The 23,891-nt window shown below is 37.1% G+C and overlaps 1 protein-coding gene across 10 annotated transcripts in view; it reads right to left on the bottom strand.

Moving 5' to 3' along the window:
* Position 1: 1 nt before the first annotated feature.
* LOC109539853 (high affinity cGMP-specific 3',5'-cyclic phosphodiesterase 9A) overlaps positions 2 to 23,891 on the bottom strand; it is a 53,362-nt gene continuing 29,472 nt past the window's right edge. For 7 of the 10 annotated variants that reach the window (XM_019907899.2, XM_048664739.1, XM_048664738.1 and 4 more), the window contains 10 exons: positions 16,782 to 17,007; positions 11,368 to 11,495; positions 10,527 to 10,722; positions 6,412 to 6,526; positions 5,703 to 5,940; positions 4,741 to 4,875; positions 3,288 to 3,539; positions 2,973 to 3,224; positions 2,689 to 2,906; positions 2 to 2,613 (listed from right to left, as the gene is read on the bottom strand). In XM_019907899.2, coding sequence (XP_019763458.2) covers positions 1,368 to 2,613; positions 2,689 to 2,906; positions 2,973 to 3,224; positions 3,288 to 3,539; positions 4,741 to 4,875; positions 5,703 to 5,940; positions 6,412 to 6,526; positions 10,527 to 10,722; positions 11,368 to 11,495; positions 16,782 to 16,872 — 2,871 coding nt within the window. In that variant the 5' untranslated portion in view covers positions 16,873 to 17,007 and the 3' untranslated portion in view covers positions 2 to 1,367. The remainder of the gene's footprint in view (positions 2,614 to 2,688; positions 2,907 to 2,972; positions 3,225 to 3,287; positions 3,540 to 4,740; positions 4,876 to 5,702; positions 5,941 to 6,411; positions 6,527 to 10,526; positions 10,723 to 11,367; positions 11,496 to 16,781; positions 17,008 to 23,891) is intronic. The other 3 variants (XM_048664742.1, XM_019907905.2, XM_019907903.2) reach the window with 2 other exon arrangements.

Raw genomic sequence — 23,891 nt, 5'->3', positions numbered from 1 at the left:
CTTTACTTATACACATTTATTTAGTTTTTACATTAAATTATAATCATTTATTTTCCAAATATACCGTCAATTTAGTTATCTGTACAAACGATTTTCCTCTTACCTACTTAAAATTAACTATTGACTACAAAAATCGCATGTATTGTGCAACAAATTGATTGTACATGAGGCATAAAAATATAATTTTTTTAGAATTTACGCTAGATTCACTTCGTTTATTCTAATTTAAAGGAATTGGTTCGGGCTGAACAAAGCAACCGGCATCCTAACTATTATTTTCGGGAAAATTTCTAGAATTTTGATAAATTGTGGAAAAATCGATAATTTCTGGCCCAAACTAATATTTGCTCCTACCAAAAACAAGCAAACGCGTTTGTTCAGCGCGAAGCTTTTCCTGTATCGAAAATACATTGAATAAACATTAAACGGATATCTGAATTATAATAAAGTACAGACTTTTAAGACAGTGGTCCTCAGAAGTATAGAAAGGAAGCGTATCAGGTAGCAAAGAAAGTCGGGCATTTTGATATGTATAAGTTGGGAAAATGAACAGATTTTCATTGGGATGGGTTGAAAACTTGGAACTTTCCTATCCAGTATCGAATGATTATAAAAATTCACTAATTGAAAGAGTAACACCTGCTTTGAAGTTTTTTGAGGACAATGAATCTATCAAAGAAAGCATTGCAATCAATACATTGGTCAAGGTGATTTTGGACGTTTTTTTCTACACTGACTGAAATTCATTATTTTGATATTTGTCTTGTTGATCAATTAGCTCTTCTGAAAAAAATAGTATCCTCATATTTAATTAGTGGTTCATCTTTATTAAGTCTAGGCGCATTGAGACAAGAGAGTCAAGTAAGGCATGAAAACTATGTGTGTTTTTAAGGGGAAAATGCTTGAAATATATCGAACATTTCGGGTCCCACTTCGTGTGTAAGCAATCCCCAATAGCACAGTATCAGTGAGGAAATTCAATATTTTATTTCCAAAAAAAGGTCTTAAATGTGAATGATTTAAAGAGCCATAAAACGATTTTAATTTACAATTTGGATAGGAAACACTCGTATGATATGCATTTCTGTTGTAGCAAATGAACGTTACCGTTGGTCTTTTAGGGCAACTAAAAATGGTATTTTTGCTTTTGTGGTTTTGTCGGCTTCACCAATTCGGATACAGATAGATTTCGATAAATATTTCCTAGACACTTAAAATTATCAGGTCGTAATAAATAGCTAAAAAAAACGAAAATAAATAAATCGAATAATTTCCTAAACAGACTCGCTAGGATTAGACCTATATGTACAACAGCGACAAAATATGTATCTGGAAAAACATTCCGTTTCGGGAATGTTGACTTCTTGTCAAATTATATTCGGGTCATTTTCTCCGTCGTTTTGAATTTCCTGCGCGTCCACACTCCGATTAGTCACATTATTTCCCATCACGAAAGACTCTGATCGAGCGACGCTTTTTCGCGGCGAGTTCTGCAGACTTGTTGAAGTTTTATTGGGCGTGGCACAGTTACTGTTCATCTGTGAGGTAGATGGTAGGGATTGATTGTCCAATTCTGAAACGTTGCAATCCAAGACTTGGTCGGATGACCAGTGTTTCTCTTTGCCTAAAATAAAAGATTTCCAGCTTTTGCTCGTGCGCCCTTTGGTTTTAGGCAGCGTGCTGGCCCTTCTAATGTCTACTTTCTCTAAACTCTTACAGTGAGTTGGCTCTACTTTTGTCTTACCTTTGTGCAGGGTGGTTTTGGAAACGTTGTTGTTTTTTGGGTGTTTCACTTTCGAGTCTTGCGACAGCCCGAACCTGTCGGTAAGCTGACGAAATCTGGATAGAATCGATCTATTCGACTTCGCCTCTGAAGGTGGTGACTGGATTTTGATTTCCTCTTTCAGCGATATAACGCTGATGTCGTTGTCGCTTTGCTCCGAGTATTTGTACTTTTTGTTGACCATGCTATATTTGGGGCTGCTTTTAACGGGCTCGTCCTCCGCCGTGGTGTTAATGTTGATCCTCAAGTTCTCAACGTGTACGTTGTTTTTGTGGTCCGGGCATTTCAAAATGCTCTTCTTTTCGTCGAAAACTTTTACCAAGTGTTCAGAGTTCCGCTTGTTTAAATTGATTGTTTCTTGGGAAAGGACGCACTCATCGTCGTTGTTTTCGCCAGCCGTATCCCGATAGCCCGTCAATCCCTCCTCAAAGCGCTTTTTCAACGTCAGCGCGTACTCATCTAAAAAAGACGGACTATCGAAGGATAGTTTTTTGTTATCCGATAGGAAGTGGTGATCGAAACTACATGCCGTCGCTTTCAGTTTGCCCTTTTGCTGCATCATCCTGCTTATATCGCTCTGGTTCAAATGTTGTCCGCGTTCTCTGCTCCCTTTCCTCGATCCGGGATAACTTTTACGGCCGGTGGTTGGCGCCGTGCATTCGGTAGATATTTTGAACTTTAGGGCTTTTTCGGACACTTCCACTTCATTCGCTGTTTCCGAGTCGCCACTTTCCGGGTCCTCCAGCACGTCTTCCAGACTCTGATCTTCCAGGTATTGTTGGACGGATCCTTCCAAGCTCAGTTCAGTTTCTTCCTCAGTGGATCGAGATCTGAAATAGACGAAGACAGATTTTGAATTTCCCAAATGGAGCACGTGTCTTGTATTGAAACGGAAAATTACGTACCTGGACCTGCTGGAAAGGATTTTCGCCTTAAAGCTAACATTTGAGCCAGACTTGGGTAGGGCCGCGTTTCCACTATCCGGGCTTTGGTTCGCCGAGTTGTGCTGATGATCGGCCATTTCGGCCACGATACTTTTGCGGTGCAGTCTTTCTTCTCTCGTTACTTCGTTTAGTCTCTTGTAGTAGTCCAGAGCGTCCCGTACCGGCTGAACGATGAGATCCTAAATGAAGGACAACAGAGGATTTTTTAGACATCTTTTTCAACTTATAGATAAGTAATGTCCTACTTGAAGTTCGGTGAGTAATTCGCCAAGGGCCTCGAACAGGGGCAACAGCACGAACCCGATAAACGAGCATTGCGATGAAGGTTTGGTAATTTTTTCGCGATCCATAAACGGAGTTACAGGGAGGCCTTCCAGCTTCTCCGCATCGCTTTGCTTGAAAAACTCCTGCAGCAGCCGATCCAGCCACGGTTCCGCTATATCCATTGGCCGGGCCTCGTTGGAGATATCCGACACTTTTATCAGTACCATACACAGCTGAAAAATATAAACGAACGCGTATTTTGAACAAGCTTTCCAAGCAATTGACTCTGTGCTTACCAGATTTACGTGAGCTTTATCGTCGTAGTTAAAGCAGGGCAACATTTCGCGAAAATTGGTCAGAATCTCGTTGTGCCGCGCCATGTCGGTGGCCAAAATGCACCTAATCATTCCTTCTCGCACCTGCTTAAAGTCTTCACTGCCGAAGGACTTGAAGATGTTGCAATCGTCGTTCTCGAGGAGTCGAAAAGCCACGCTGCAATGGTGATTCTCCAATGGAGAGATATCGTTGTAGCGTATTGCCAGCTCCGTCTGAAAGCCAAAAAAGTGTGATTTCAATCATATGTTCATCAATTTATATTGTCTGTTTGCCGAGTTTGATGCACCATGTTGAGTTAAACAGAAAGAGTTGTTTCAATATGATGAATTTCGGAACTGGTGAGTTTTTCGGGCCTTTAGACCGTCGTGGAAAAGCTCGAAGTACTCAGCAATTTACTCTTTTGATAAGGTGAATTTTAGCGAAGACAAGTTTCCTTTTAGGAAAACATGAGACTGAGAGAGACTGAAAAACGGGATTCGTCGTTCAAATCGTTTTCAATATTGTTATGTAGCTTTTTTATTTATATTTATAAAATTATGATATTACTTTTAGCGTTTTGAGACGACTTTTGGTCCAAGGTATTTTCAAGTGCAAGAAAACCATTAAAATACTATTTTGTTTTTCATACACATATTGTAACTGAAATGATATAAATCTCGAGTTATACAAGTGACATTGAAAAAAATCCCACAAATTCATCAAAATGAATGCATGGCAATTTATAATCTGCATGTCAAAGTATTCAAGCCCGGCAAATTAATACTAATTTCCTGTGGGAAATAAAACGACAGATTTATCACCGTGTGTGCTGTTCCGAATTACAAAATCGATTGGAAACACAGAGATGCAACCATTTATGGAACGATAATTTCTCGCTCGGGTTTAGTTGGGCTTGGAACACGCTAAAAAATTCCTCATACCGAGTTTTTAGTAAAAAAAAATAACTGGTCGATGGGAAAAAGATCGTTTTAGGGAAAAATGAATCAACTCAAGCTGAAAAAACTTAAAATTTAATAACCTCACCGGTTTTCACCTTTAGCCACTTTTCGCATAGAAAATTAACTTAAATAAACTGTAGAAAATTATAAAATTCGATGATTTTTAAGTTCCATAGAAGAGCTGAGTACGCGCGATTGTGAGACTTTTTGCCTAAAAATCATCTAGAAATATGAAACGGCGTACTGTTAAAGCACCTTTAACGTGGAACATTTTTCAATTTTCTCAAAAGCCCCGAAAAATACAGCTCAAGATCACTTTCCTCAACTGATTGATGATTATAACTGTAGCGAAATGTATGTGCTTTGATCACGCAAACCGTCGCTTTCTTCCACTTGAAGCAATTTCCCATTTTCATTTTAAAAGTTCAATTTTCCTGAAGGAACGACAATTTTCAACGCTGTGGAAATTACTTACTTTGGCATTAATTTGATAAATGTTGTTGTACCCGGGATGGTCCAGATCGTGGCATATACAGGATGTGAGCAGAATCAGCACTTCCAAGTCACCGATTTTACTGGGCAAATCCACGCACCACGAAATCGCGTACAACTGAAACAACCATAACAATTCATTCAAAACTTTACTGCCAAACTAAATTGTTACCCAACATGCAGGAAAAACGCCCGAGTGGGATCGACACCAATGAAAATGAGAAACGTATGTACCTAAATACGTTGTTCTTTTCAACCGTGTTGGACTTTCGAAAATTCAAAGTTGTTTATTTAATACGATTATTAAAACAAAATTTTAAAGAATATCTAAAGGGCTTCTTCAAAAAGCATTTTGAATGACTAGATTTCTCGCAAAGTTCTATGAAAAAGGGATGCTTCAAGGAAAAATCCTCAAAAATAAATATCCTGAAAAATTGAAATACCCCGATTATTCAAACTTGGGTTGCGGCAAAATACAGGTAAGTAACGCACTAATTTAATCGGAAAGAAGTTTCTTTAATGAATGGATCTATTTCTTCATAACATCCTGTATAAACAGGTTGAAAGCAAGATGGACTGAGTGCTTTAAAATAAAATAACTCAGGAAAGAAATAATAGTGATTAAGGCAAAAGAGCGAATAGAAAGCTCTGTCGGATTTTTTCGACTTATGAAAAAAAATAGAAGCTGAAGAGCTTTGCAGAAAAAATTGAGCGAAAATATCGGCTCCAGAAAAAAAAGTGGCACCAATAAAAAATAGTCTTAGACAACACACAAAAATAAGAAAACAGACACATGGGAGCAGATGAAAAATCGACGCAACCCGACGAAAAAACTAACAACTAAAGTGCTTAGAAGAAGTTGAATAACACCTACAGGAGCACTGATAAAAGACACGTGGAAAATACACAATACCATAATCAAACATTAAACTGAGAAAAGCTTACCATTTGGGCGACACAAAAACAATGACGAAAATTATGAAACGGCACATCGTTGTAGTTCTTGTACGCCTCGTATAAAAATTTCCTAAGGGTGCTGATGTCAATGGCAAATTTCGCGCAGAAATCGTGATCCAAATACATCTGCTGAAGAAGGAGGAGAAGTTCCTCGTCCTCCCAGGGGCGTGCATCAAAGGTGGGCATTCTGAGCCACTGTCTGATCGCATCTGAGACCTGGGCATCACTGCAAAAAAATAATTTTCATGAAAAAACAGTGTAAATTATTTTTCTAGCTGAAATTGTTGTCGTCAAATGTATCAAATTTGATAATATCAGTGTCTCTTAACACCGAACATCGCCCGTCAATTATAAATAATGCATCATTAGCAATTGCTACTAAAATGCAATTATGCCTGCAAATTGATAATTATAAACCGGTTTGATAAAGTGTTTTCCCAAATTATTAACGAATTTATCATAAACGTTGCCACTGGCATAATTGCAGATTCGGAATTAATTCAAATTTATGTTGAATTAATGCAAAAAAAAGGATTAAATTATAATTACCTAAATCTGCTAAAATCGACATGGTGATTAACCATTTAATGAAAAAAATGTTTTCATGATTTTGTGTCTTGTGCACAATTTGTCCGAATCTATTCATTTTAAAATGCTGTCGAATGCAGGTTTTAATGCTTTTGATGCAGATACTCACCAAATATTTGCAAAATTCTTCTTAACCCGATTTTTCACCGAATCACTCTTCCTGCGGTACTGAAGTCGACGACATTCCTCGCTGGAAAGTGGCTCTGGAAGTTGCTTGTAGAATCCTGCAAATCAAAATTAACAAGCCGTAAAAAAGAGCGGAAAAAATTACATGCGAATTCTTGAAACATAACTTGTGCAGGACCCGTTTTAATTATAATCCTGTTGGGCTCCAGTGCTGAGTGCTGTTACTCGCTTTAAGCCCCAAACCTTTTGCGTCGATACTGCCTTGAGGCATTTTTGGTTTTTGCCCAAATTCTTTCTCTGATTAGCCAAAATATTTTAATAAAAGCGCCAGCTTAATAACGTCGGGAACATTCAAACAAACGGGCGGACGGAAAATTTTCCAATTCTCCATTGCTTTGTTCTCTGCAGACTGAAATCCGCCAATTTGGCCAATTTGGAGGCCAACATATAAAGGTAATGAAATCAATTAAGATAATCAGACCCTTTAGGTTCCTTTAAAGCTGACTTGTCCGCAAACAAATCGCAAAAACAATTCCCAAATCAAACTGCTCACTAGAAGAGAGGCCAAAAGGCCTTTGATGGCAACGATAATGAAGCCATAACGTCCAATCAAGTCCATATCAGTAGGTAGGTGGATGTGCAACTATTCATCCAATTTTCTATGCGAAGCGACTAATTAGACGCCGGAGCCAGTTTTGTTTGGGACGTTGGCAAAGTGCAGGAAAATTGAATTAATGGCCTGGATTGGCTGTATTTCGTTCTTGCATGCCGGGAATTTAAAACAATTTGATTAAAGTTGAACCTGATCCTGTTACGAGTGTAACTTTTGAAGCAGACAGTGGAATAAAATTGGGCAGAAAATATAGTTCCTGATGAAAGGAGCGTAACAATAGCCTTAAAAAAATTGAGATTCTCTCAACCTCACTCACGTTCACTGCTTCGAAATATCGCGACATAAATCCACCAGTTGAACATGTACAGAAAGTTACTGGATTCATTTAGGCGTCGTATCAAACGGATTTAGCACTCACACGTGTAAAATTCGCTGAAATTCAATCTGTATTACGGAAAAAGATAAATCCGAACTGCGTCCAGGTTTCGATTTTATAACAGGAAAAATGCGAAAGGATTTCAGCGATTGAGCCATAAAAGCGCTTTTGCAAATATTTAGAGCCGCACTAAGAATAAATTACTTCGTGCATAGCGGAAAAATGTATGCACCTTCGTAAGAATTTACATAGCGTGACGACAGTCATTCGAAAACATGAATGGCGCCTTGGATGAATTTTTCCCGACTTATTCAATTGTTCGTTGATTGCTTATCGAACCGCGCCTAATTCGGAATCAATATTTCCCCAGTCCATCTAGTACAAATCGTTGTTTCCAAACAATTCCCATGTATTTCGATTACCATTTAATGGAGAACTTCGACGCCAAACATCGGCTTCAGTTTGCGTCACTGATCCACTGTATATATAATATAATGTATGCCGAGTCTATTATGTAAACGATTGGAATAATTGATTTGTCAATTTGGAAATACAGAGTGCGACATATGAATGAGCTTCCATCACGACGAATTAATTACATTCTGCGACGGGTTTCCCTTGCAAATTCATCAGTTTGGTCGATGCAAAAAATGCAAAAAAATATTATTTGCTTTTTGAGTGAACACAAAGTTAATTTCATAGTTTCACTCTCACTTTTTATTTTTTGTTTTAACAATAAAAGCAAGGAACAAAGTGAATTGCAATTGAGTCTAAGTCCATTGTCTTGCAACATTTAGTTCCTTTTGTTGGGCTTTTTTAAAGCTGCCTTGCAAAATTTCTTCAAACTTGCCGAATTTTGGAAGAACACAAAGGACTCTTTTTTGTGCAACTATGGCTCATTGCTTTCACAAACGGAAAAAAAGCGTTAAACATGCATTAATTTTCTTCCAGATGTCGAATTGAGTAGTTCTCAAAGAAAGAATGAAACTGTTCAACAATAAAAATCCAATTTAAGTATAAATTTCAAAAAAATAGATAAGAACAACTAAGACAACAAAGAAAATCTATTCTTTTTCGGTACGCTTAACTCAAGCTTAGCCTTCTGGCAATGTTTCAAGAAATGTCCAATTTTCGTCTGGTGCGGTTTAAAATTTAGCATCTTTAAGCGGTTTTTTTTAGAGAGTAATGTATTGTATTTTTCCTTAAAAGTGGTTTTGTGTCGTGACTAATAAATAAAAAGTGCAAGCGCGGCGTTGTTTCTACTGTCAAGTAGCTAGTAGATATTTTAGCTCTCTTATATCCAAACTTTATCTACTTAAAACAAAGAAATTGGAACAAGTAGAAAAACAAAAAATAATATACAAGTCAACGTTTGCTTTGGCTTAAAGCTTCTTTTTGGGAAGCGTTTATCAACAAAAATGCGATTAAGCAATCTTTAAACACTTTGTTTTTAATTTTTCTGCAAATTTCCAACTATGGCTTGATTGAAAAAATCCAGTTAATCACATTCTGCTTAAAATATTGACGCAGTGCAGTTTTTTTCGTCTTCTTCAAATTTGAGGCACTTCTTGTCTGGAAATTTTAAGAACCAAACTATTTTAAGTTTGGAAGATTTTTATGGAAGCATCCCATATTTTCTGCCTAATTTTCAACATAGCTCAAGCGGCAATATTTTGTAAAAAGTGTAAAACTGCAAAAAGCAGTTTTTTCACTGTTAAAAAAAAAGCGGTTTGTTTCAAACAATAAGTTTTCGATAACCATACAAAGGTAACAAGAAAATTCTATTCAATATCTGTAAAAAAAATTTAATAATCGATGAAAACTGTACGATAAATCCATATGAAAATTAATTCAAAATACAATTTCAACATTTTCTCAATCCTTCGCGTTTTTGCCTTTTAGTACTAATTCCTGAATTTTAATTATTGATTAAAAACGATTTTTCTCTGTTTTCAATTGATTAGACATTTAATCAAATAAAATGAAATTTTCTTTGAATAATAGAGGATCATTCAGCAGGGGAAATTTTACTTGAAAACTCTCTTTTTACTTGAAAAAACCTTCTAAATTCAGAAGGTTTCGATTGATTGATGAACAATTTTGGAAAATTTCGACAGAACGCCATACAGGATTTAACGACAAATAATTTTACATTCACGATCCTTCATCTTCAGCTAATTATAAATTTTGCTTCCTGTGTAAGATTTAAAAAAAAGTGAAATAACATTCAAAAAGAAAATAAAATAATGTATAAAGAAACTTGAAAATATGGTTCGTTAACATTTTAATAAAAATATTGATTTTTAAATGAATTTTTCGAAACAAAATTTTTAAATGAATGAAAATGGGGCGTTGCTGCTTGATTAAGAAAATTCCCATTTTAGGCTCGATGGAGCTCTGACGCTTTACTAGTAAAGAGTGGTTAGAGAATAGTTGAATCAACCAGAAATTTTGTCGATTAATACTTCTGTCTTAATATGCCGCATTTTCTCTTCTAAATCTTGAACCGATCATTCTTTTAGCTTCCTCCGCCTTGTCTACTTCGACGGTTTTTTTATTTTGGCTAATTTAACAGATTTAAACTATTTTAAAGTGGTTCGACTTGAAATGAAAGCTATCAGTAAAAAATGCGAAAATGTTCTCTGAAAATTGGACCACGCTGTACACTTGTACTCATATCATCACTGAAAATAAACTGCAGCTTTTGTTCGACGAGCTTTTCTTCAAATATTTTATGGAAATTTGCCAATAAAATTATATACTTAAAATTACTTGAAGCTATCAAAGCCCCACAAATCCAAGCTCTCACCTCGAATCCATGTGGATATTTTGGAGTTAGAGAGGCAAGTGGAAGTTAGAGCTTTGAGCTCAGACTTAGACAGTTTATCAATTTAACTTTAAGCTGAGCCTGATCAACAATCCGTCATAGACCTCTCAGACCAGGCAAATTGGGTTATTTCAGCTGGAATAGTTAGACAGTTTCCCTAAATTTGCTCTAGAAGTTTTGAAACTTTGTTGCTTCACTTTCTAAACTGAACGTGCAACACTTTGTGTTAATCACATTAAATATTCGAAAGCAAGAAATCTGAGTTAACAAGTACCTACTCACCAAGCCAGCTTAGACCCTCATCAGTTTCCAGTCTTTCGCGAAACGCCTCCACTTCTCTGCGCAGATCTTCGACTGCCGCGGGAAGAGGCAATTCTGCGCGCATTTGCCGTTCTACAGCTGAAACGCGCGCCTCCAGCGACTTGAGTTCTGCGCAGGTTGACTCCTGCAGCATGGCTAAACCGTTCGCGGCCACAACCTAGAAACGCAACAAAAAAAAAACGTTTTATTTAAATCACCGTGCCAGCACAAATTTTCCTTTGCAAATTCCACCGATTCTATCATAAAAAATTCAAATACCTTCCACATTCAACATCAGCATTATGACTCGCCCAATTAATTAACTGAACAATTAAATAATTCACTTAATTAGCATTAGCATCCCGCCGGCAGACTATTTACTCTGCCGCTAATTAACGTACCTTACACGGTTACTTTTCCGGATACTTAATGGCCTTTTAAGGCTAATTATTAAGGCCTTTAATTTAGCTGGGGCGCTGGGATGCCAAAAGGTTACGCACCAACGTTTCCCCGTGATTAATTAAAAATACTGCGAAGGCATTTTTTTCGAGTCTTAGTCGCGGATGTTTAAAAGTGCGCTTTAACTTAAGCAAACTATAAATCTCCATTCGGGATATGGGTGACGAATGCCCTCAAATAAATCACGAACGTGTCGTTTCGGCTTCGTTGCCTTTGAAAGTCTCCATTCAAGAAGACGCCACATTGAAACATAATAGTGGATGGCACTAGATGTCCGTTTTCCACTCTAATCTTGTTATTTCAAGATGACTTAGTGAACTTCATGTTCGTGTTAAATTTAGCAAATATCAAAAACTTGCAGTACCTGTAAAGAGTAAAGCGTGTCCTCAGTGTTGGGAAGCAAGTCTGCACTGATATTGAGTAGCTGACCAGCAGCGTTGTACAATTTCAGAATATCACTTGGACCGGCTTCAGCTGCTGCCCGAAATATATCTGGAACAAAAGGCACAAAATTACTCCGAGTAATTAGATATTAAAAAAGTAATCCCAGACAATTGCTCGGTCAAATCCAATAACATTCACAACGCTTAGCGCGAGAATAGTGTGAAAATCAATCGGGGAAACAGACAAAGCAAACAAAATCATGCAAAAACCGGGATCGAGATAAAACGCCTACAAAAGAGCAGTCATTTATCGGGAGGAAATCGCTTTAAACTGGTTCTGGCGCTGACGGTTTGCGGTCTGCTCGTAACTTTCATGCGATAACGTTCGATTTCTTAAGTAAATTCAGGAAAATGTTTCCTGAAGAGAGGAGGCTTCCCAAGTGCATCTATTTGGCATAATTTGAATGGATATGACTGCTTTATGTGCGAATTTCTGCAGAAAACTATAAACCTTGTAGTTGGATACAAGCAAACGCCTTCAAAAAGTCTGCTAATAAACGTGCTTTAAACGTTTTGTAAATTTTGCCACGGATAATGCCAAACTGAATAACAGAAACCAAAAGTCCAGTTCGAAAATTTTGCATATAAAGCGGCCAAATAGATTGGGGTTCTCAGCGTAGCGTTATTATTATTTAAAAAAATGCAAACTGTCTGCCACTTCAGTTTGAGACACTATGTATCAAGAACCGCAGTTTTAAAATAATCTAGTATTGAAAACTTTGCGCCCACAATTCAGTCAATAGTTTTTCTCGAACATGCAAAATAAACGTATCATATTGTATTCCAAATAACGGATGTTTTTCCAAGTTAAAAAAACCATATGAGTAGTTGTTTGAGTAAAAAATACATTTTCCATTAGGATTTTGTGGCTATCAAAAAGTGCGTGCATAATTTGAGTGAACATGACTCACATTTCATTATTGATTACGACTATTTCAGTTGCACGCATATTTATTGCTTTAATTAATTTAAAAACGCAGAAAAATCAATAGTTTCATGTTTATATTTTTCTTATTCAACCAATTGAGCAGCTATTACACGCGTCAGTAAAATTATATGAAAAAGGAAACACTGTCGCTCTTATGATCGATCGACTTAATTCCTCGATACAAAATTTGCCTGTATATAACTCGCTGTTTGCTATTTATTTCTTCCTTAAATTATGAATCAATTAAATAAAAATGTCCAAATATTGACAAGTCAATAATAATATAAATATAAATATTGACAAGCGTTGATATAGAAATTTAAAATTCATAACGTGAATGTATGTGACTCTCATTTTATTATAAAACTAACGAATAAATAGGTGGCAGCATATTTTAGAAAATGCAAGGACTAATTATACAAATACTGCACTTGCGCGGGAAATGAGGGAAATAATAATGAAAAGTTGGCGATTTAACAAATATTTTGCCGTTACAAAATTCAAATAAATACCTACCAAAATATTCTGTTTTCAAAAGCAATGTTTTGGAGCATTTGCATTTTACAAAACTGGTTCAACTAACAAACAACTGTTACGTTTTTAATGTTAATTTGTCCAAACAGCCAACATTTTTTTAGGTTCACGTTTATATTATTTACTTGTACGCTACATAAATAGATAGGAAAATAGTCATAGATGCACAAGCACAAGTTTTCCCCGCCAAATATTATCGGTTCGCAAGAAAAACCAGTTCACTTTTAAATAAAAAATGAACTGAAAAATGCCTGCATAATCTCAGTGCATATGACCCACATTTTACTGTTAACTAGAACTAAGCGAAAATGACCGAACTGTTCACCCTCCACTAAAAAAAGCCACATTTCCTCATTTTTATCTTGCTTCATCCGACCAAACTGATGAAAAATACTCTCTAAGTTCACATTCGTAAAACGCTTTCTATCTATACTGATTAATGGAACAACAATTTCGATTCGGCCCCATTTCCCCTCCTGTCTAGGTGCATAGCCGAGCCCTGGGGCGCAACTAGCTGCTATTGGAAAACAGGCACTCCAAATGCAGTTCAAAGCATGCCCCAATGCTTTAATGCACCGCAAATGTTCGCTTTCGGTATTTGAAGCGGTTTATTGTCAACAAATAATGGCACAAATCAACTGGAGGTATCGGAATTGTGGCTTCATTTTCAACAAAGTTGTGGCTTGTGCAACTACATTGAAACTCCAAAAATGTATTCGAATTGTTATTGAAATAAACAATTTTTACAAATTGATTGCAACCATTTCACAGTGTAGGTGAGGAGTCAATCTCATCAAATCAATCCAGATCTACCAAGTATCTGCTTGAAAAATTAGCAAGAAAATACGGTTTCTGAGAGTTTCCAGATTATTTGCACAAACTGGGACTGTAATTTATACGAAAAAGGCAGTGCCAGATAAGGCCGGAGCAAATGGCGAAATCGCTTTGAAGGTTTTTTCATCGCCATAAAGAAATCCCAGTTTAAGCTGTTGACAAATACTATATGAGCAACATGAAAAATACCCTCCCGCTACTGGCAACAAAAAGGTTTCGGAAACAGAAAAACATTACTAAAACCCACAATATTGACCCCAATAAGGTTAACTTCTCGATCTATTTTTATACTGTGCATATTGGAAGCAGTGTTTCACTAAAAGCTTTTTAATATAAACCGATGTAGTTCTGGAACCGTACGTTCCAGATTGTTTCCACAGAGGGGTTTCGATACAAAACCGTTGCACCACATGCTGTGTTCGGATACTTTATATCGCATTAAAATTGCATGTAGAACCAATGACAAAAATAATCTGGATAAATAATGTATTGGAGCGGGCAAAAGTGTATCCAGAGGGAACTTTCGATTGAAAATCGCAATTGTTCTCGAATTAAATGAAACAAATACATTGGAAATGGTGAGAACTCAAGTTCGATAGGAAGCTTTAGGGAAAAGCATTATTGAGTTTTAAAATAAGAAAGGTTCGTCCAATAAGATATTTGAGAAATGTGAATAATCTAATGTAGACACGCTAGATCCGTAAGAACTGATTTTTTGTCTCAAATAAATTAAGCTTTCGCGGCCGTTGCTTGAAAAACATACTCACTCTGGTGCGATTTCCTGTTATTTGCCAAACCTTATGGCTTTCGCCAGAGTAATTTAATTTAAGAATATCTTTGTCGTCGTTTTTCTGCATCAGCCAGGAGATATTCTCGCATACATTATTACCGTTGCTTCTTTCCAGTTTATTTTCTAAAACATCAGCAAAGTGCGGGTTTGCCATTGGGGAAGCAAGCAAGTGTTTTTTAAACCGCAAAATCTCCATTGAGTACAATGCAGGAAATAAAGTTCCAGCGCTAAAAGCAAAGCAGTGAAGCTTACAACGAAATGTGTTTTTAAATAAGTTAGAACTTGATAATGATGAAACCATAAAAGAGGCCTAAAAAGGCGAATTTAATTTAAAATTTTCCAGTCATACATGACTTTCAGAATGGAGAACCAACCGCATTAACTTTGCGGTAAAAAATATGTCCGAGTTTGTTTTAGGCAGACAACAACCGGTTCAAACGAGGGTAAAAGCTGAATATCAAAGTTTTTGGGGATTTTACACAACGAGCTTTGCTTTAGGGGAGAGCTGACTGACATGGACAACTGGCATTGGCCTTGTTATTTACATCAAAAGCCGATTGTCATACAATCCGAATTTGCGATCCTTTGTTGTCTATGCTCATAAAAGGTTCAACATCAAAGTGTTTTGAGACAAATTAGAGCGTTACCCCAATCAAAACTGCTTTTAAAGATGCCGGCCACTCCCGCTGGAGAAACGTCTCCATTCTCAGTTGAGCAGTAGAGCACATTTTCTTAAAACTTACACTAATCGACTTTGGCCAACTTTGCCGATTAATGGACTGCGAAAAAATTCGCTCGAATGTCAGGTGGTTCTTTTCAAAGCCCAAGAATTCCCGATGAATCCCAAGAAAGGAAAATAAATAATAATAATTCGCTTAAAAGCGTTTGCCTTTCCAGGCCGCGAGCGATGGCAGGATTGAAAAATGGCTCAACGTCCCAGTTCAAAAGACTCGAGACTTTTGTACGAGCGCATAAATAATGAGCTGATGCCCTCGAGCGTCATTACTCACAAATGCCTTCCTATTATGATTATTATTTTAATGTACAGGGAGAGAAATTGGCTAAAGGCTAAACACAGAAAAAATTAAGTGATCTTATGCCGAAGCCAACGAATTCTGATGTTCAATTTCGATGTCTGGCTTTGATTCAGGAAAATATTACGAATCTTTTCAGATCTTGACCTACAAGAGAACTCTGAAGATGCAAGCCATTTATGCTTGCGAAACGTCTGCAAAAAATGTTTTGCACAACGGCCCAAATGCCCGAAACGCACTCCGGTTTCAATAAATCACACTCTCGTTGCGACGTTTTTGTTTCTTTTCTCGAATATTTCGGTAAAAGATAATAAAAACACCACAATCGGCAACATTATCACTGTAATGGAAGCCCTTAATTTTTCCAAGTACTCCATTAAATCGCTGGTTATCTAGTGGCCCAAATCAGTGATCCATTCATCAAATCCAGCGATTTGATTGATCACGCCACCTTTCCAAATAGGCGAAATGATCACATATTAAATAAAAAAAGTAGTTTCTTTTATACCAAATAAGCAAAGTAAAAGAGTTTCAGTAGAGGAAAGAGCTACTTTTTCATTCTTCTACTTCAATTATTTCCCCTCTTTACTTCTTTTGAAAATTCCATTTTGCATAAACTTACACACTTGTTTATTTTCTGCAACTAAAATAACACTTTTCACATTACTTGTCAAGAACGCAAAAAATTATATTGGAACAGAATTGCATTTATTTAAGAGACTTTGAAGCCTAGTTTGTTGAGCGAATTTTTGTGAAAAAAAACATTATTTTTGCATCAAAACCTGACCCAATTGGATGATGATGCGCCACTGCTTGCCATTAGCAACAGTGGGCGTGTCATAAAACACCATTCTGAACAAAAACACTAAGTAGGCGCCGACAAAACAACATAAATTCCTGGATTTCTGCCTTTGCATCAAGCACTCCATTCGCTAGCACTTAATTCCATTCAAATTTTGACAAATTTCTCTCTAAAAACAAACTAATTCATCAACAAGCAGCTCACGACATTGAATCAGACAGTAATCGGCTCTCCGGTTAATTACTTGCTGTTCTTCGACGCAACGTTTTGTCGGGATTTATGGAATTTAATGTCAGCCAAACCAGAGCGAATGTTCGCAATTTAAGCCGTTTGAGACTCAACTTTTGCCTTGGAAATACCGCTTTCCGACAGCCATTAAAAGCAGCTTTTAGCAGCAAAAATGTAAAACTTACCCTTCACCTGGTCCACAGGCGTGTTGGGCCGGAAAAGCGCCGATTCGGTGCGCTGCCCCACACTAAAATACACTTTGACGTGCTGGTCCATGGGCGAGTCCAGACCTGTAGGCCGCTCATCGTGCGAGTGGACTCGCCTGGAGCACGTCACTGGCTTTAGGCCCGCCCCTAGCAACGAACGACTCGTACATAGAACGCATGGGTTGCTCTAAAAACATGTTTCAACCTGAAACAACAGATTTTTTTGAAATTATTATAAGCCGTCTAAAAATAGAGTAATAAAAAACTAATCAAGTGAAAGATGGTGTCTTAATTCCACAACTGCTCGGTGCTTGTTCATTCGATAAGAACACATGTTTGTAAAATACATAAAAAACGACTTGTCAAGTTGCTGGCAACAGTGGAACTTTCGCGCCTGAATGGGCAAGTGCACGGGGAAATTAAATTAATAGCCCAATTAAAAGCGAAAAAGTCATCATCACAGAGCCATAATTTCGCATATGTTCACGTTTGCTAATACTTTACATTTCACTCAACAGATTTCCGCACTCAAATTTTCCATGTGAAAGAGCCAAATAACGAAAAAACTGAAATATCTCGTACACACGTTGAGTTAATTATCTGTCAGACGAAAGGAAAAGTTAGGCTGCTGTTCCGCGCAAAATGTATTCCTTGTAATAATGAAGTTATACACGAGCTCATCCTCTGGGCAAATACAATTTGAATACGCTGCTTGTTCCCGCATACTTTGCAGCTGAGAGGAGCAAAATATCGCGCAAAAATGTTAAAAAAGCCTAGTTTAATCTGCAACCTGAATAAGACAGATTTGTTCGTATAATTTGTCAGCTTTTCACATTTTTCCATAGTTTGCTAGAAGGTGTCACGCTGAAAACTAGAATTTGATAGAATTAACAATTTATCCTTGTTTCTGTATATTCGTTATTATATATTGTTCTGTTATTTCTCGTTTAAGCACCATTGTTTCCTTTAGATGCATCTTCGGCTTTCTTTTCGATCGGTTTCTTGTTGTTCATGTGTTTTTATAACTTCAGTCTCATTCCCCATTTTATTTCGCTATTTCAGAAACCATCTTTATTTCTTCGTTGTCCTCCTTGTTTTCCCCCACTCAACCTTTTTCTCCTTGCTGGTCTTCTGTTCCAATTTCCTTTTCCAATCCACGATCGTCCCTCTATAGATTTTTTTCTCCTGTTTTTCACTCTCTGAGTTTTTTCTTCTGGTTCTTTACCAGCACCCTCCATCTCTTTGCCAAGTTCTTCGCCGGTTCCCCGTCATAAATGTACAAAAACAAACATATGGAATATAATGCGCAGCCTGAGCCATACACAATAACTTGCATAAACCAGATCTAACGAGAACAGCGCTGACAATAAAGTCGTCGCTATAATTATTTCTCTTGTTTTTGTCCGGAATTTCCCGTAACAGTCTTGCTTCCGGCATCTACTCTAAACTATTTTCCTCGCTATTGTTTTACGGAAAAACTTGCTTTCCGGCACAAATTTTAAATTACTCGGGCAAAACATCGCAAGTAGAAACGTTATTTTCCACTAAAATGCACTTAAAACTGCTGGCTAGTTGAGCGGAAGATTAGGTAGACAATTTCCAAACAATATCGCGCAATTAATAGTACTGATCTTCACAAAAGATTGTTAAACATTCTTGTTTAAAACATGTTTTTAACTGTTAACTTCAGCGGGGAATTCAACAAACTAATAAAAAGGAAATATTCTCAACCAAGTGGTAACTGAGCAACTATTCCCAGGACAAGGGCGGTGTCCCTTAAGTACCCCTTTGAGTGAGCCAGACTTGAGGGGCTCCTTTAAATTGGTGTATATCTCTCAATTTATTCAGGGAAATAATGGGTGATGGAATTTAATTTACTGGCGTTTGAGTAAAGACAAAGGTTATAATTAACATGCAAGGCGAAACGATCTATTCGTTATACGGGTCGGGGAAAACGGGTTAAGGGCACCATACCTGCTTGTGGGATTTTCGTGTAAATAAACCAATAAAGGCGCAATTAAATACGAAAATCACTTTACAAATATTAGTTAACACCTATAACACATACCAAGAGGAAAAGTTCGATAACAGAAGAACTTCATTAGCAACCCTGTACTTTGAGCGTGTTTTCTCACTCCCTAATTGAAACCCGATAATTTAAACATTTTTACGGGACAACTTAATCCGAAACTCTTTAGGCGCAAACAATTAAAATTTCCAACACTTTGGTAAATGGTTTAGCGAAGTTTACGACTCTTGGGACGTTTTTCCTTCTCAACATCGATATAAGTATTCCGTAATTGCCGACACGGCTTTCCCATTTACGTGACCTGTTTTATTACGCTACAAACGGCTTGATTTCAGTTCTTTTATTGTTTCTTGATTAACAGAGCTGGATAAATGTATAATGAGTATAAGAATAATGATGCTCTAAAAATATATCAAATGCTTGATGTTTCTGTTAGAAAAAACCATGAAATCTACGAGAAGAAAAGGTTGATGAGAAAAGAGTTTGGTCCTTCGTCACGAAGACATCACTCATAAATCAGAGAAAAACCGTTTTTTTACCAGAAGCCATCAATAGTGAATGGAAAATTAAAACTCCTTAAAAATTTAAAACTGTATTTAAAAATGCAACTTCCTTATTTAATATCTATTAACATCTTATCCGTTCCCATTTAATCCATTTGAGAGTGGCGAACTTATCGATTTTAGCAGCTTTTCCAAATGGAACATCTACTTATTCTATGCCGAGCTGGTTTTCGCGGTCGGTCAAATAGAAATGTGGAAATTCGCTTCTGGGGCCCCGATAGATATTGCTTTACTTTTGATTAAAAGCACCCTCGAAGATAATCCTGAAAGTCGACATGGTGAGGTTTATGTTGACATCCCCAAAAGGATCCGCCGAGAAATAAAAGTTTTGTTCTCGAGGGGATTAACTCTGTTTAAGCCAAAAAGCCTCGAAGACATTCTATAACTCGAAACTATATGTTAACGAAACTGCTTGATGAAATGTGGAGATTTGTCAAATATTTTTGAGCAGTTTTAGAACTTCTTTACAATGGTTTGCTACTGTAGTTCGAAAAAACTTAAATGGGCTCTAACTGACTAAACCAGAAACATATAGTTATTACAAAACTCGCTAAACTAGTGCTTTTTATCATGCTGAAAACTCTTGCATAACATTTGGCGCTAATTAATGACGCACATTAACTAGTCCTGTTGAATTAGTTTGAAAATTTATAACAATTTATGCGAGCCTTCCTGAAGGCCGACACGAAGTTAATTTACATTTCAAGCGTTATTAATTGTGATCTCGAACGTCAGTAAACAAGAAAACGTGCGCAAATCTCCCGTCCATTTCATAGGGCATTTAGTCGAAGGATTCTTCAAGTTAAATGCGCCGAGTAATTTTGCAAAGCAGCAGGAAAATTAATTGTTTTTGAAAACGCCCAAAAGCCGTCTCCTCGGAGGATGCAACGTCTATGCGGAAATTACCGTCCGTCTGGAAATCGCCGCAGTCTTTATTTGATAAATAAATATTTGATCATTTCCCTACAGAGAAACACAGGGCAAAGTGAATCGATTTTCTCCAAGTCTTCGGCTGCAGCAGCAGCAGCAGCAGTCCATATTCCCTTGAGATGCATTTTCGTTGTGCTTTTGCATGGAAAATTTAGAATTAGATCCTCCGAAAGTCATTTTCATTGGAAAATAGTGCAAAAAAATCCTTTTAATCCATTTAGTTAAAGCGAAACCGTCTAGGCCATCCACTTGGTGCGATTAAACAAGCTCGTTTAACACCCTTCGACAGCTTCCAGCATTTTAAATGAAATTCGATGCAATGTTTAGCTAGTTAATTGCATTTCTCACCACTTGCTTCGTGAAGCTAATTTATTCAATCAAATTTCCCAGAGGTGTTCTACTAAGCCGTAAGGGATGCACAGAAATTCGAAACATCTATACAAATAAAATGAAAAATTTTCGAAATAATCCACAACGAACACAAAGTTTTACGAAGAAATTCCTCATCTTCATAATTTAATAGAAAGTGACTCATTTGTCACCCTGCTTATTCAGTGCAATTAACCAAAAACTCGCCCCATTTGCCCATAAAACCACTTTGCTGCACTGCATAAATTATACACAAAACAAGTTGTATTCTAATGGCTGGAATAATCATTAATTACTTAAGCCAAACATTCACTACGCGAACGATTTTTTCGAGTAAAACTAATTGAAAATGTGGCCAACTCTGCCAACGTAGATAACCGAATTCCCACATTATCCATTATGCCGCTCTCATTAAAACTTCAAATCATCGGAGAGTTTGTAGTAACGTGTTTACTGCATTGTCTAAGGAAATGCAGCAGCCGGCGGAAGCTGAAACTGAAGTTTTCCGACTTGTTTGAAGTTAACTCAAAGTAGAAGTGGCTGCGATATGACGGGAAAACGTGCCCATGAATTTTGAGGAAAATTTGATTACATTTTCAAGCACCTATGTGGTGCTGAGCATGTTTACCTGAAAATTAGGTTTCTAATTCACAGCATAATTTGCGCGTGTATGACACACGTTTTATTAAATATAGACTATTTTAACTAGACGGAAAGTTTGGCGCACTTGTTGCCCATTTAGAGTGCAAGATAGACTTGAACTCCGTTACAAATTATGCGCAAAACTCCAACGATAAATTAACAGTTGCATCTCAAGCAGAGTTTGCAGACGATAACAGAGCAAATGCATTTAACACTCAGCTCTCTAATGAAACCTGCAAACGGAATGTTTAATCGGAAACTCTAAAAGTCAAAGCTTGCAACATAAATAACTGCAAATCAACTACAAAAAAATTAGAACATTAATACACACTTAGGGCCGTAGCATCCACTCTAAAAGAATAATTATTAATTTACTAAACACCCGCTCAGTGCCTGAAATAAAATTTCAAAACGACCGAATAAATATGCCAATGCGTTCCGCAAATTGATCGATTTGTTGTTCCTCAGACAATGTATTAAACCCACCTTTTGTCTATTAATATCAATTACAGCGAAAGGCAAACTTGGTAGAGTCGCAAAGCTTGGAAATTAAGCCTATTAACTAGGCAAACAGATAATTAGAGCACAAGGGTGGAAATATCTTCGTGGGCCGAATCTTTGTAGACTAGAAACGGGGCGTATRGAGCAAGGTTTTGGCCAGCAACAAATTGAATTGTATTAGGCCGAAAATTGGCTGGAAAATATCGGGCTTTTATTTYATTAAAAAGATGCTTTATCATAGGAGGCAAGTTATGCATACGGTAAACGTCGTGTATTAAGCCCCAAAGCGGCGAGACAAGCGATGATGTCTAAATATTTCAGTGGGTCCCTATGGGACCCTCATGCAAGTTCCCCAATAGCCAAGCTGTAAATTTTAGAGAAAATGCTGCAAATATCTAACAAATTCCAGCGACAAGGAGACCAACCAATCGAAACATCAATTTAAATTTTAGTTTAACCTAAGTTAATAGCTTGATTTATCAAAAAAACATTGCGAAACTTTATCTATGGAGATCGCAGACAAAAGGAATATTGGTATCGCAAATATTGAAAAACGACATTCAGATTTGCGCGATTCAAACGAGGAGTTTTTTGCGATTACTAAGAGCATGACTAAGATTTGAAGCAGACAAACTGCCACTTATAAGAGCGGCTCCTGTGTTGCATATGGCTGCAAAGTTTATGTGAATTTTTGCATGGGCTTTTAGGTCAACTTTTGAGCCTTTAGAACTTTTTTAGTCATTAAGCAGCTCCATTTGTTAAGAGCACTTGAAGCATCAAGGATGAAAAAAATGGTACCTAAACGATCTATTGAAAAACTGAATGGCAGCAGCTCATACCAGACTTCGTCTTGGCGAATATGCAGATATTTCCAGCTCAAAGCTCCATGGTCTTGCTAAGAGCATGACTAAGATTGAAGGCAGGCCAACTGGCGCAGATAGAAAGGTTCTTGTGCGGTATTTATTAGATTTTCTAATTCTAATTTCTAATTCTATTAGAACTAGATATTTGTGAATAGCCACTAACTCAATTGAACTTTCTGAAAGCGCTTAGTTAAGATCGACTTTTGAGTTAAAGTTAAATTACTGAATTGGCGAATAATAGTTGAAATGTTTTATTGGCAGTCGTCCAAACAATTTATCAGATATTTTCAATCATTCGCGGAAAGCAACTGAAAACGTTGTTCGTTGATTAAAATGTTCGTTTGCCTGTATTGGAGTTAGAGTTGTTCCGGGAGTTAGAGATGTGTTAGAGAAAGTTCCATATTCTAGGCACAAGAGGGGTTGTTTACCGGATTACTGAAGACTCGGTAGTATACAGATTGAAATACAGTAGATATTTCCATATTTCATTTTCCCCGGAAAACAGAAGCTTAAATTACCTGGAAGCTGTTAAAATTCAACAGGACTTCTGCAGGCGGGGAGGAAACTAATCTTTTTGCAAACGCGACAATCCTCTTTCAAATTGTAAATTGCTCATGAAATATTCATAGTCGAATGTCCACGTATAACGCCGTTCGAATAATGCAAATTTTTTGCCACTACTTAGTGTTCCGTTGAATAACAATTGGCGCAAATCTGACATTAATATGGATAAATGATCGAACTCGTATTGGAAAATAATCAGCCGTTGATGATGCCGACACGCCCTTCCAAGGCCATTATTTCATTTCCATCCAGGAGGGTGGTGCGAACGAACAAAAAAATGAGAATTGCGACAGCAAAAGTTAATTTAGCTGCCGGATAGCGTCGTTTTAGGCTCAGTTCACTCACAAGAGGAACTTTCCCACGTAACCAAGGGCGACAATTTCTGACGTCAAACCCGCTGAGAAGCGCCAATTTTCTCAACACTTCGAGGTTGACGCTTTCATCTTTTATCGTCTTTTAATTAGGATTGAAGGGTTTTATTGGACGTGCCACTCGAGAGGACTGCAAAATTACTTAAACGTAATACCAAAAAATTAGCCATACATTCTTATTGTTCGACAAAAAATGTTAACTAGGACTGACCTAGAAGACTTCTGCCATTTCAGCATACAAAAAGTCCCAGACGTGC

This window comes from Dendroctonus ponderosae, unplaced genomic scaffold, assembly GCF_020466585.1.
Source record: "Dendroctonus ponderosae isolate FM_Combo_2020 unplaced genomic scaffold, Dpon_F_20191213v2 Dpon_F_20191213_3, whole genome shotgun sequence".
NCBI classification, from domain to species: domain Eukaryota; kingdom Metazoa; phylum Arthropoda; class Insecta; order Coleoptera; family Curculionidae; genus Dendroctonus; species Dendroctonus ponderosae.
Note: the sequence above shows the minus strand (reverse complement) of the source record. Positions and strands in the feature narration are given on the sequence as shown.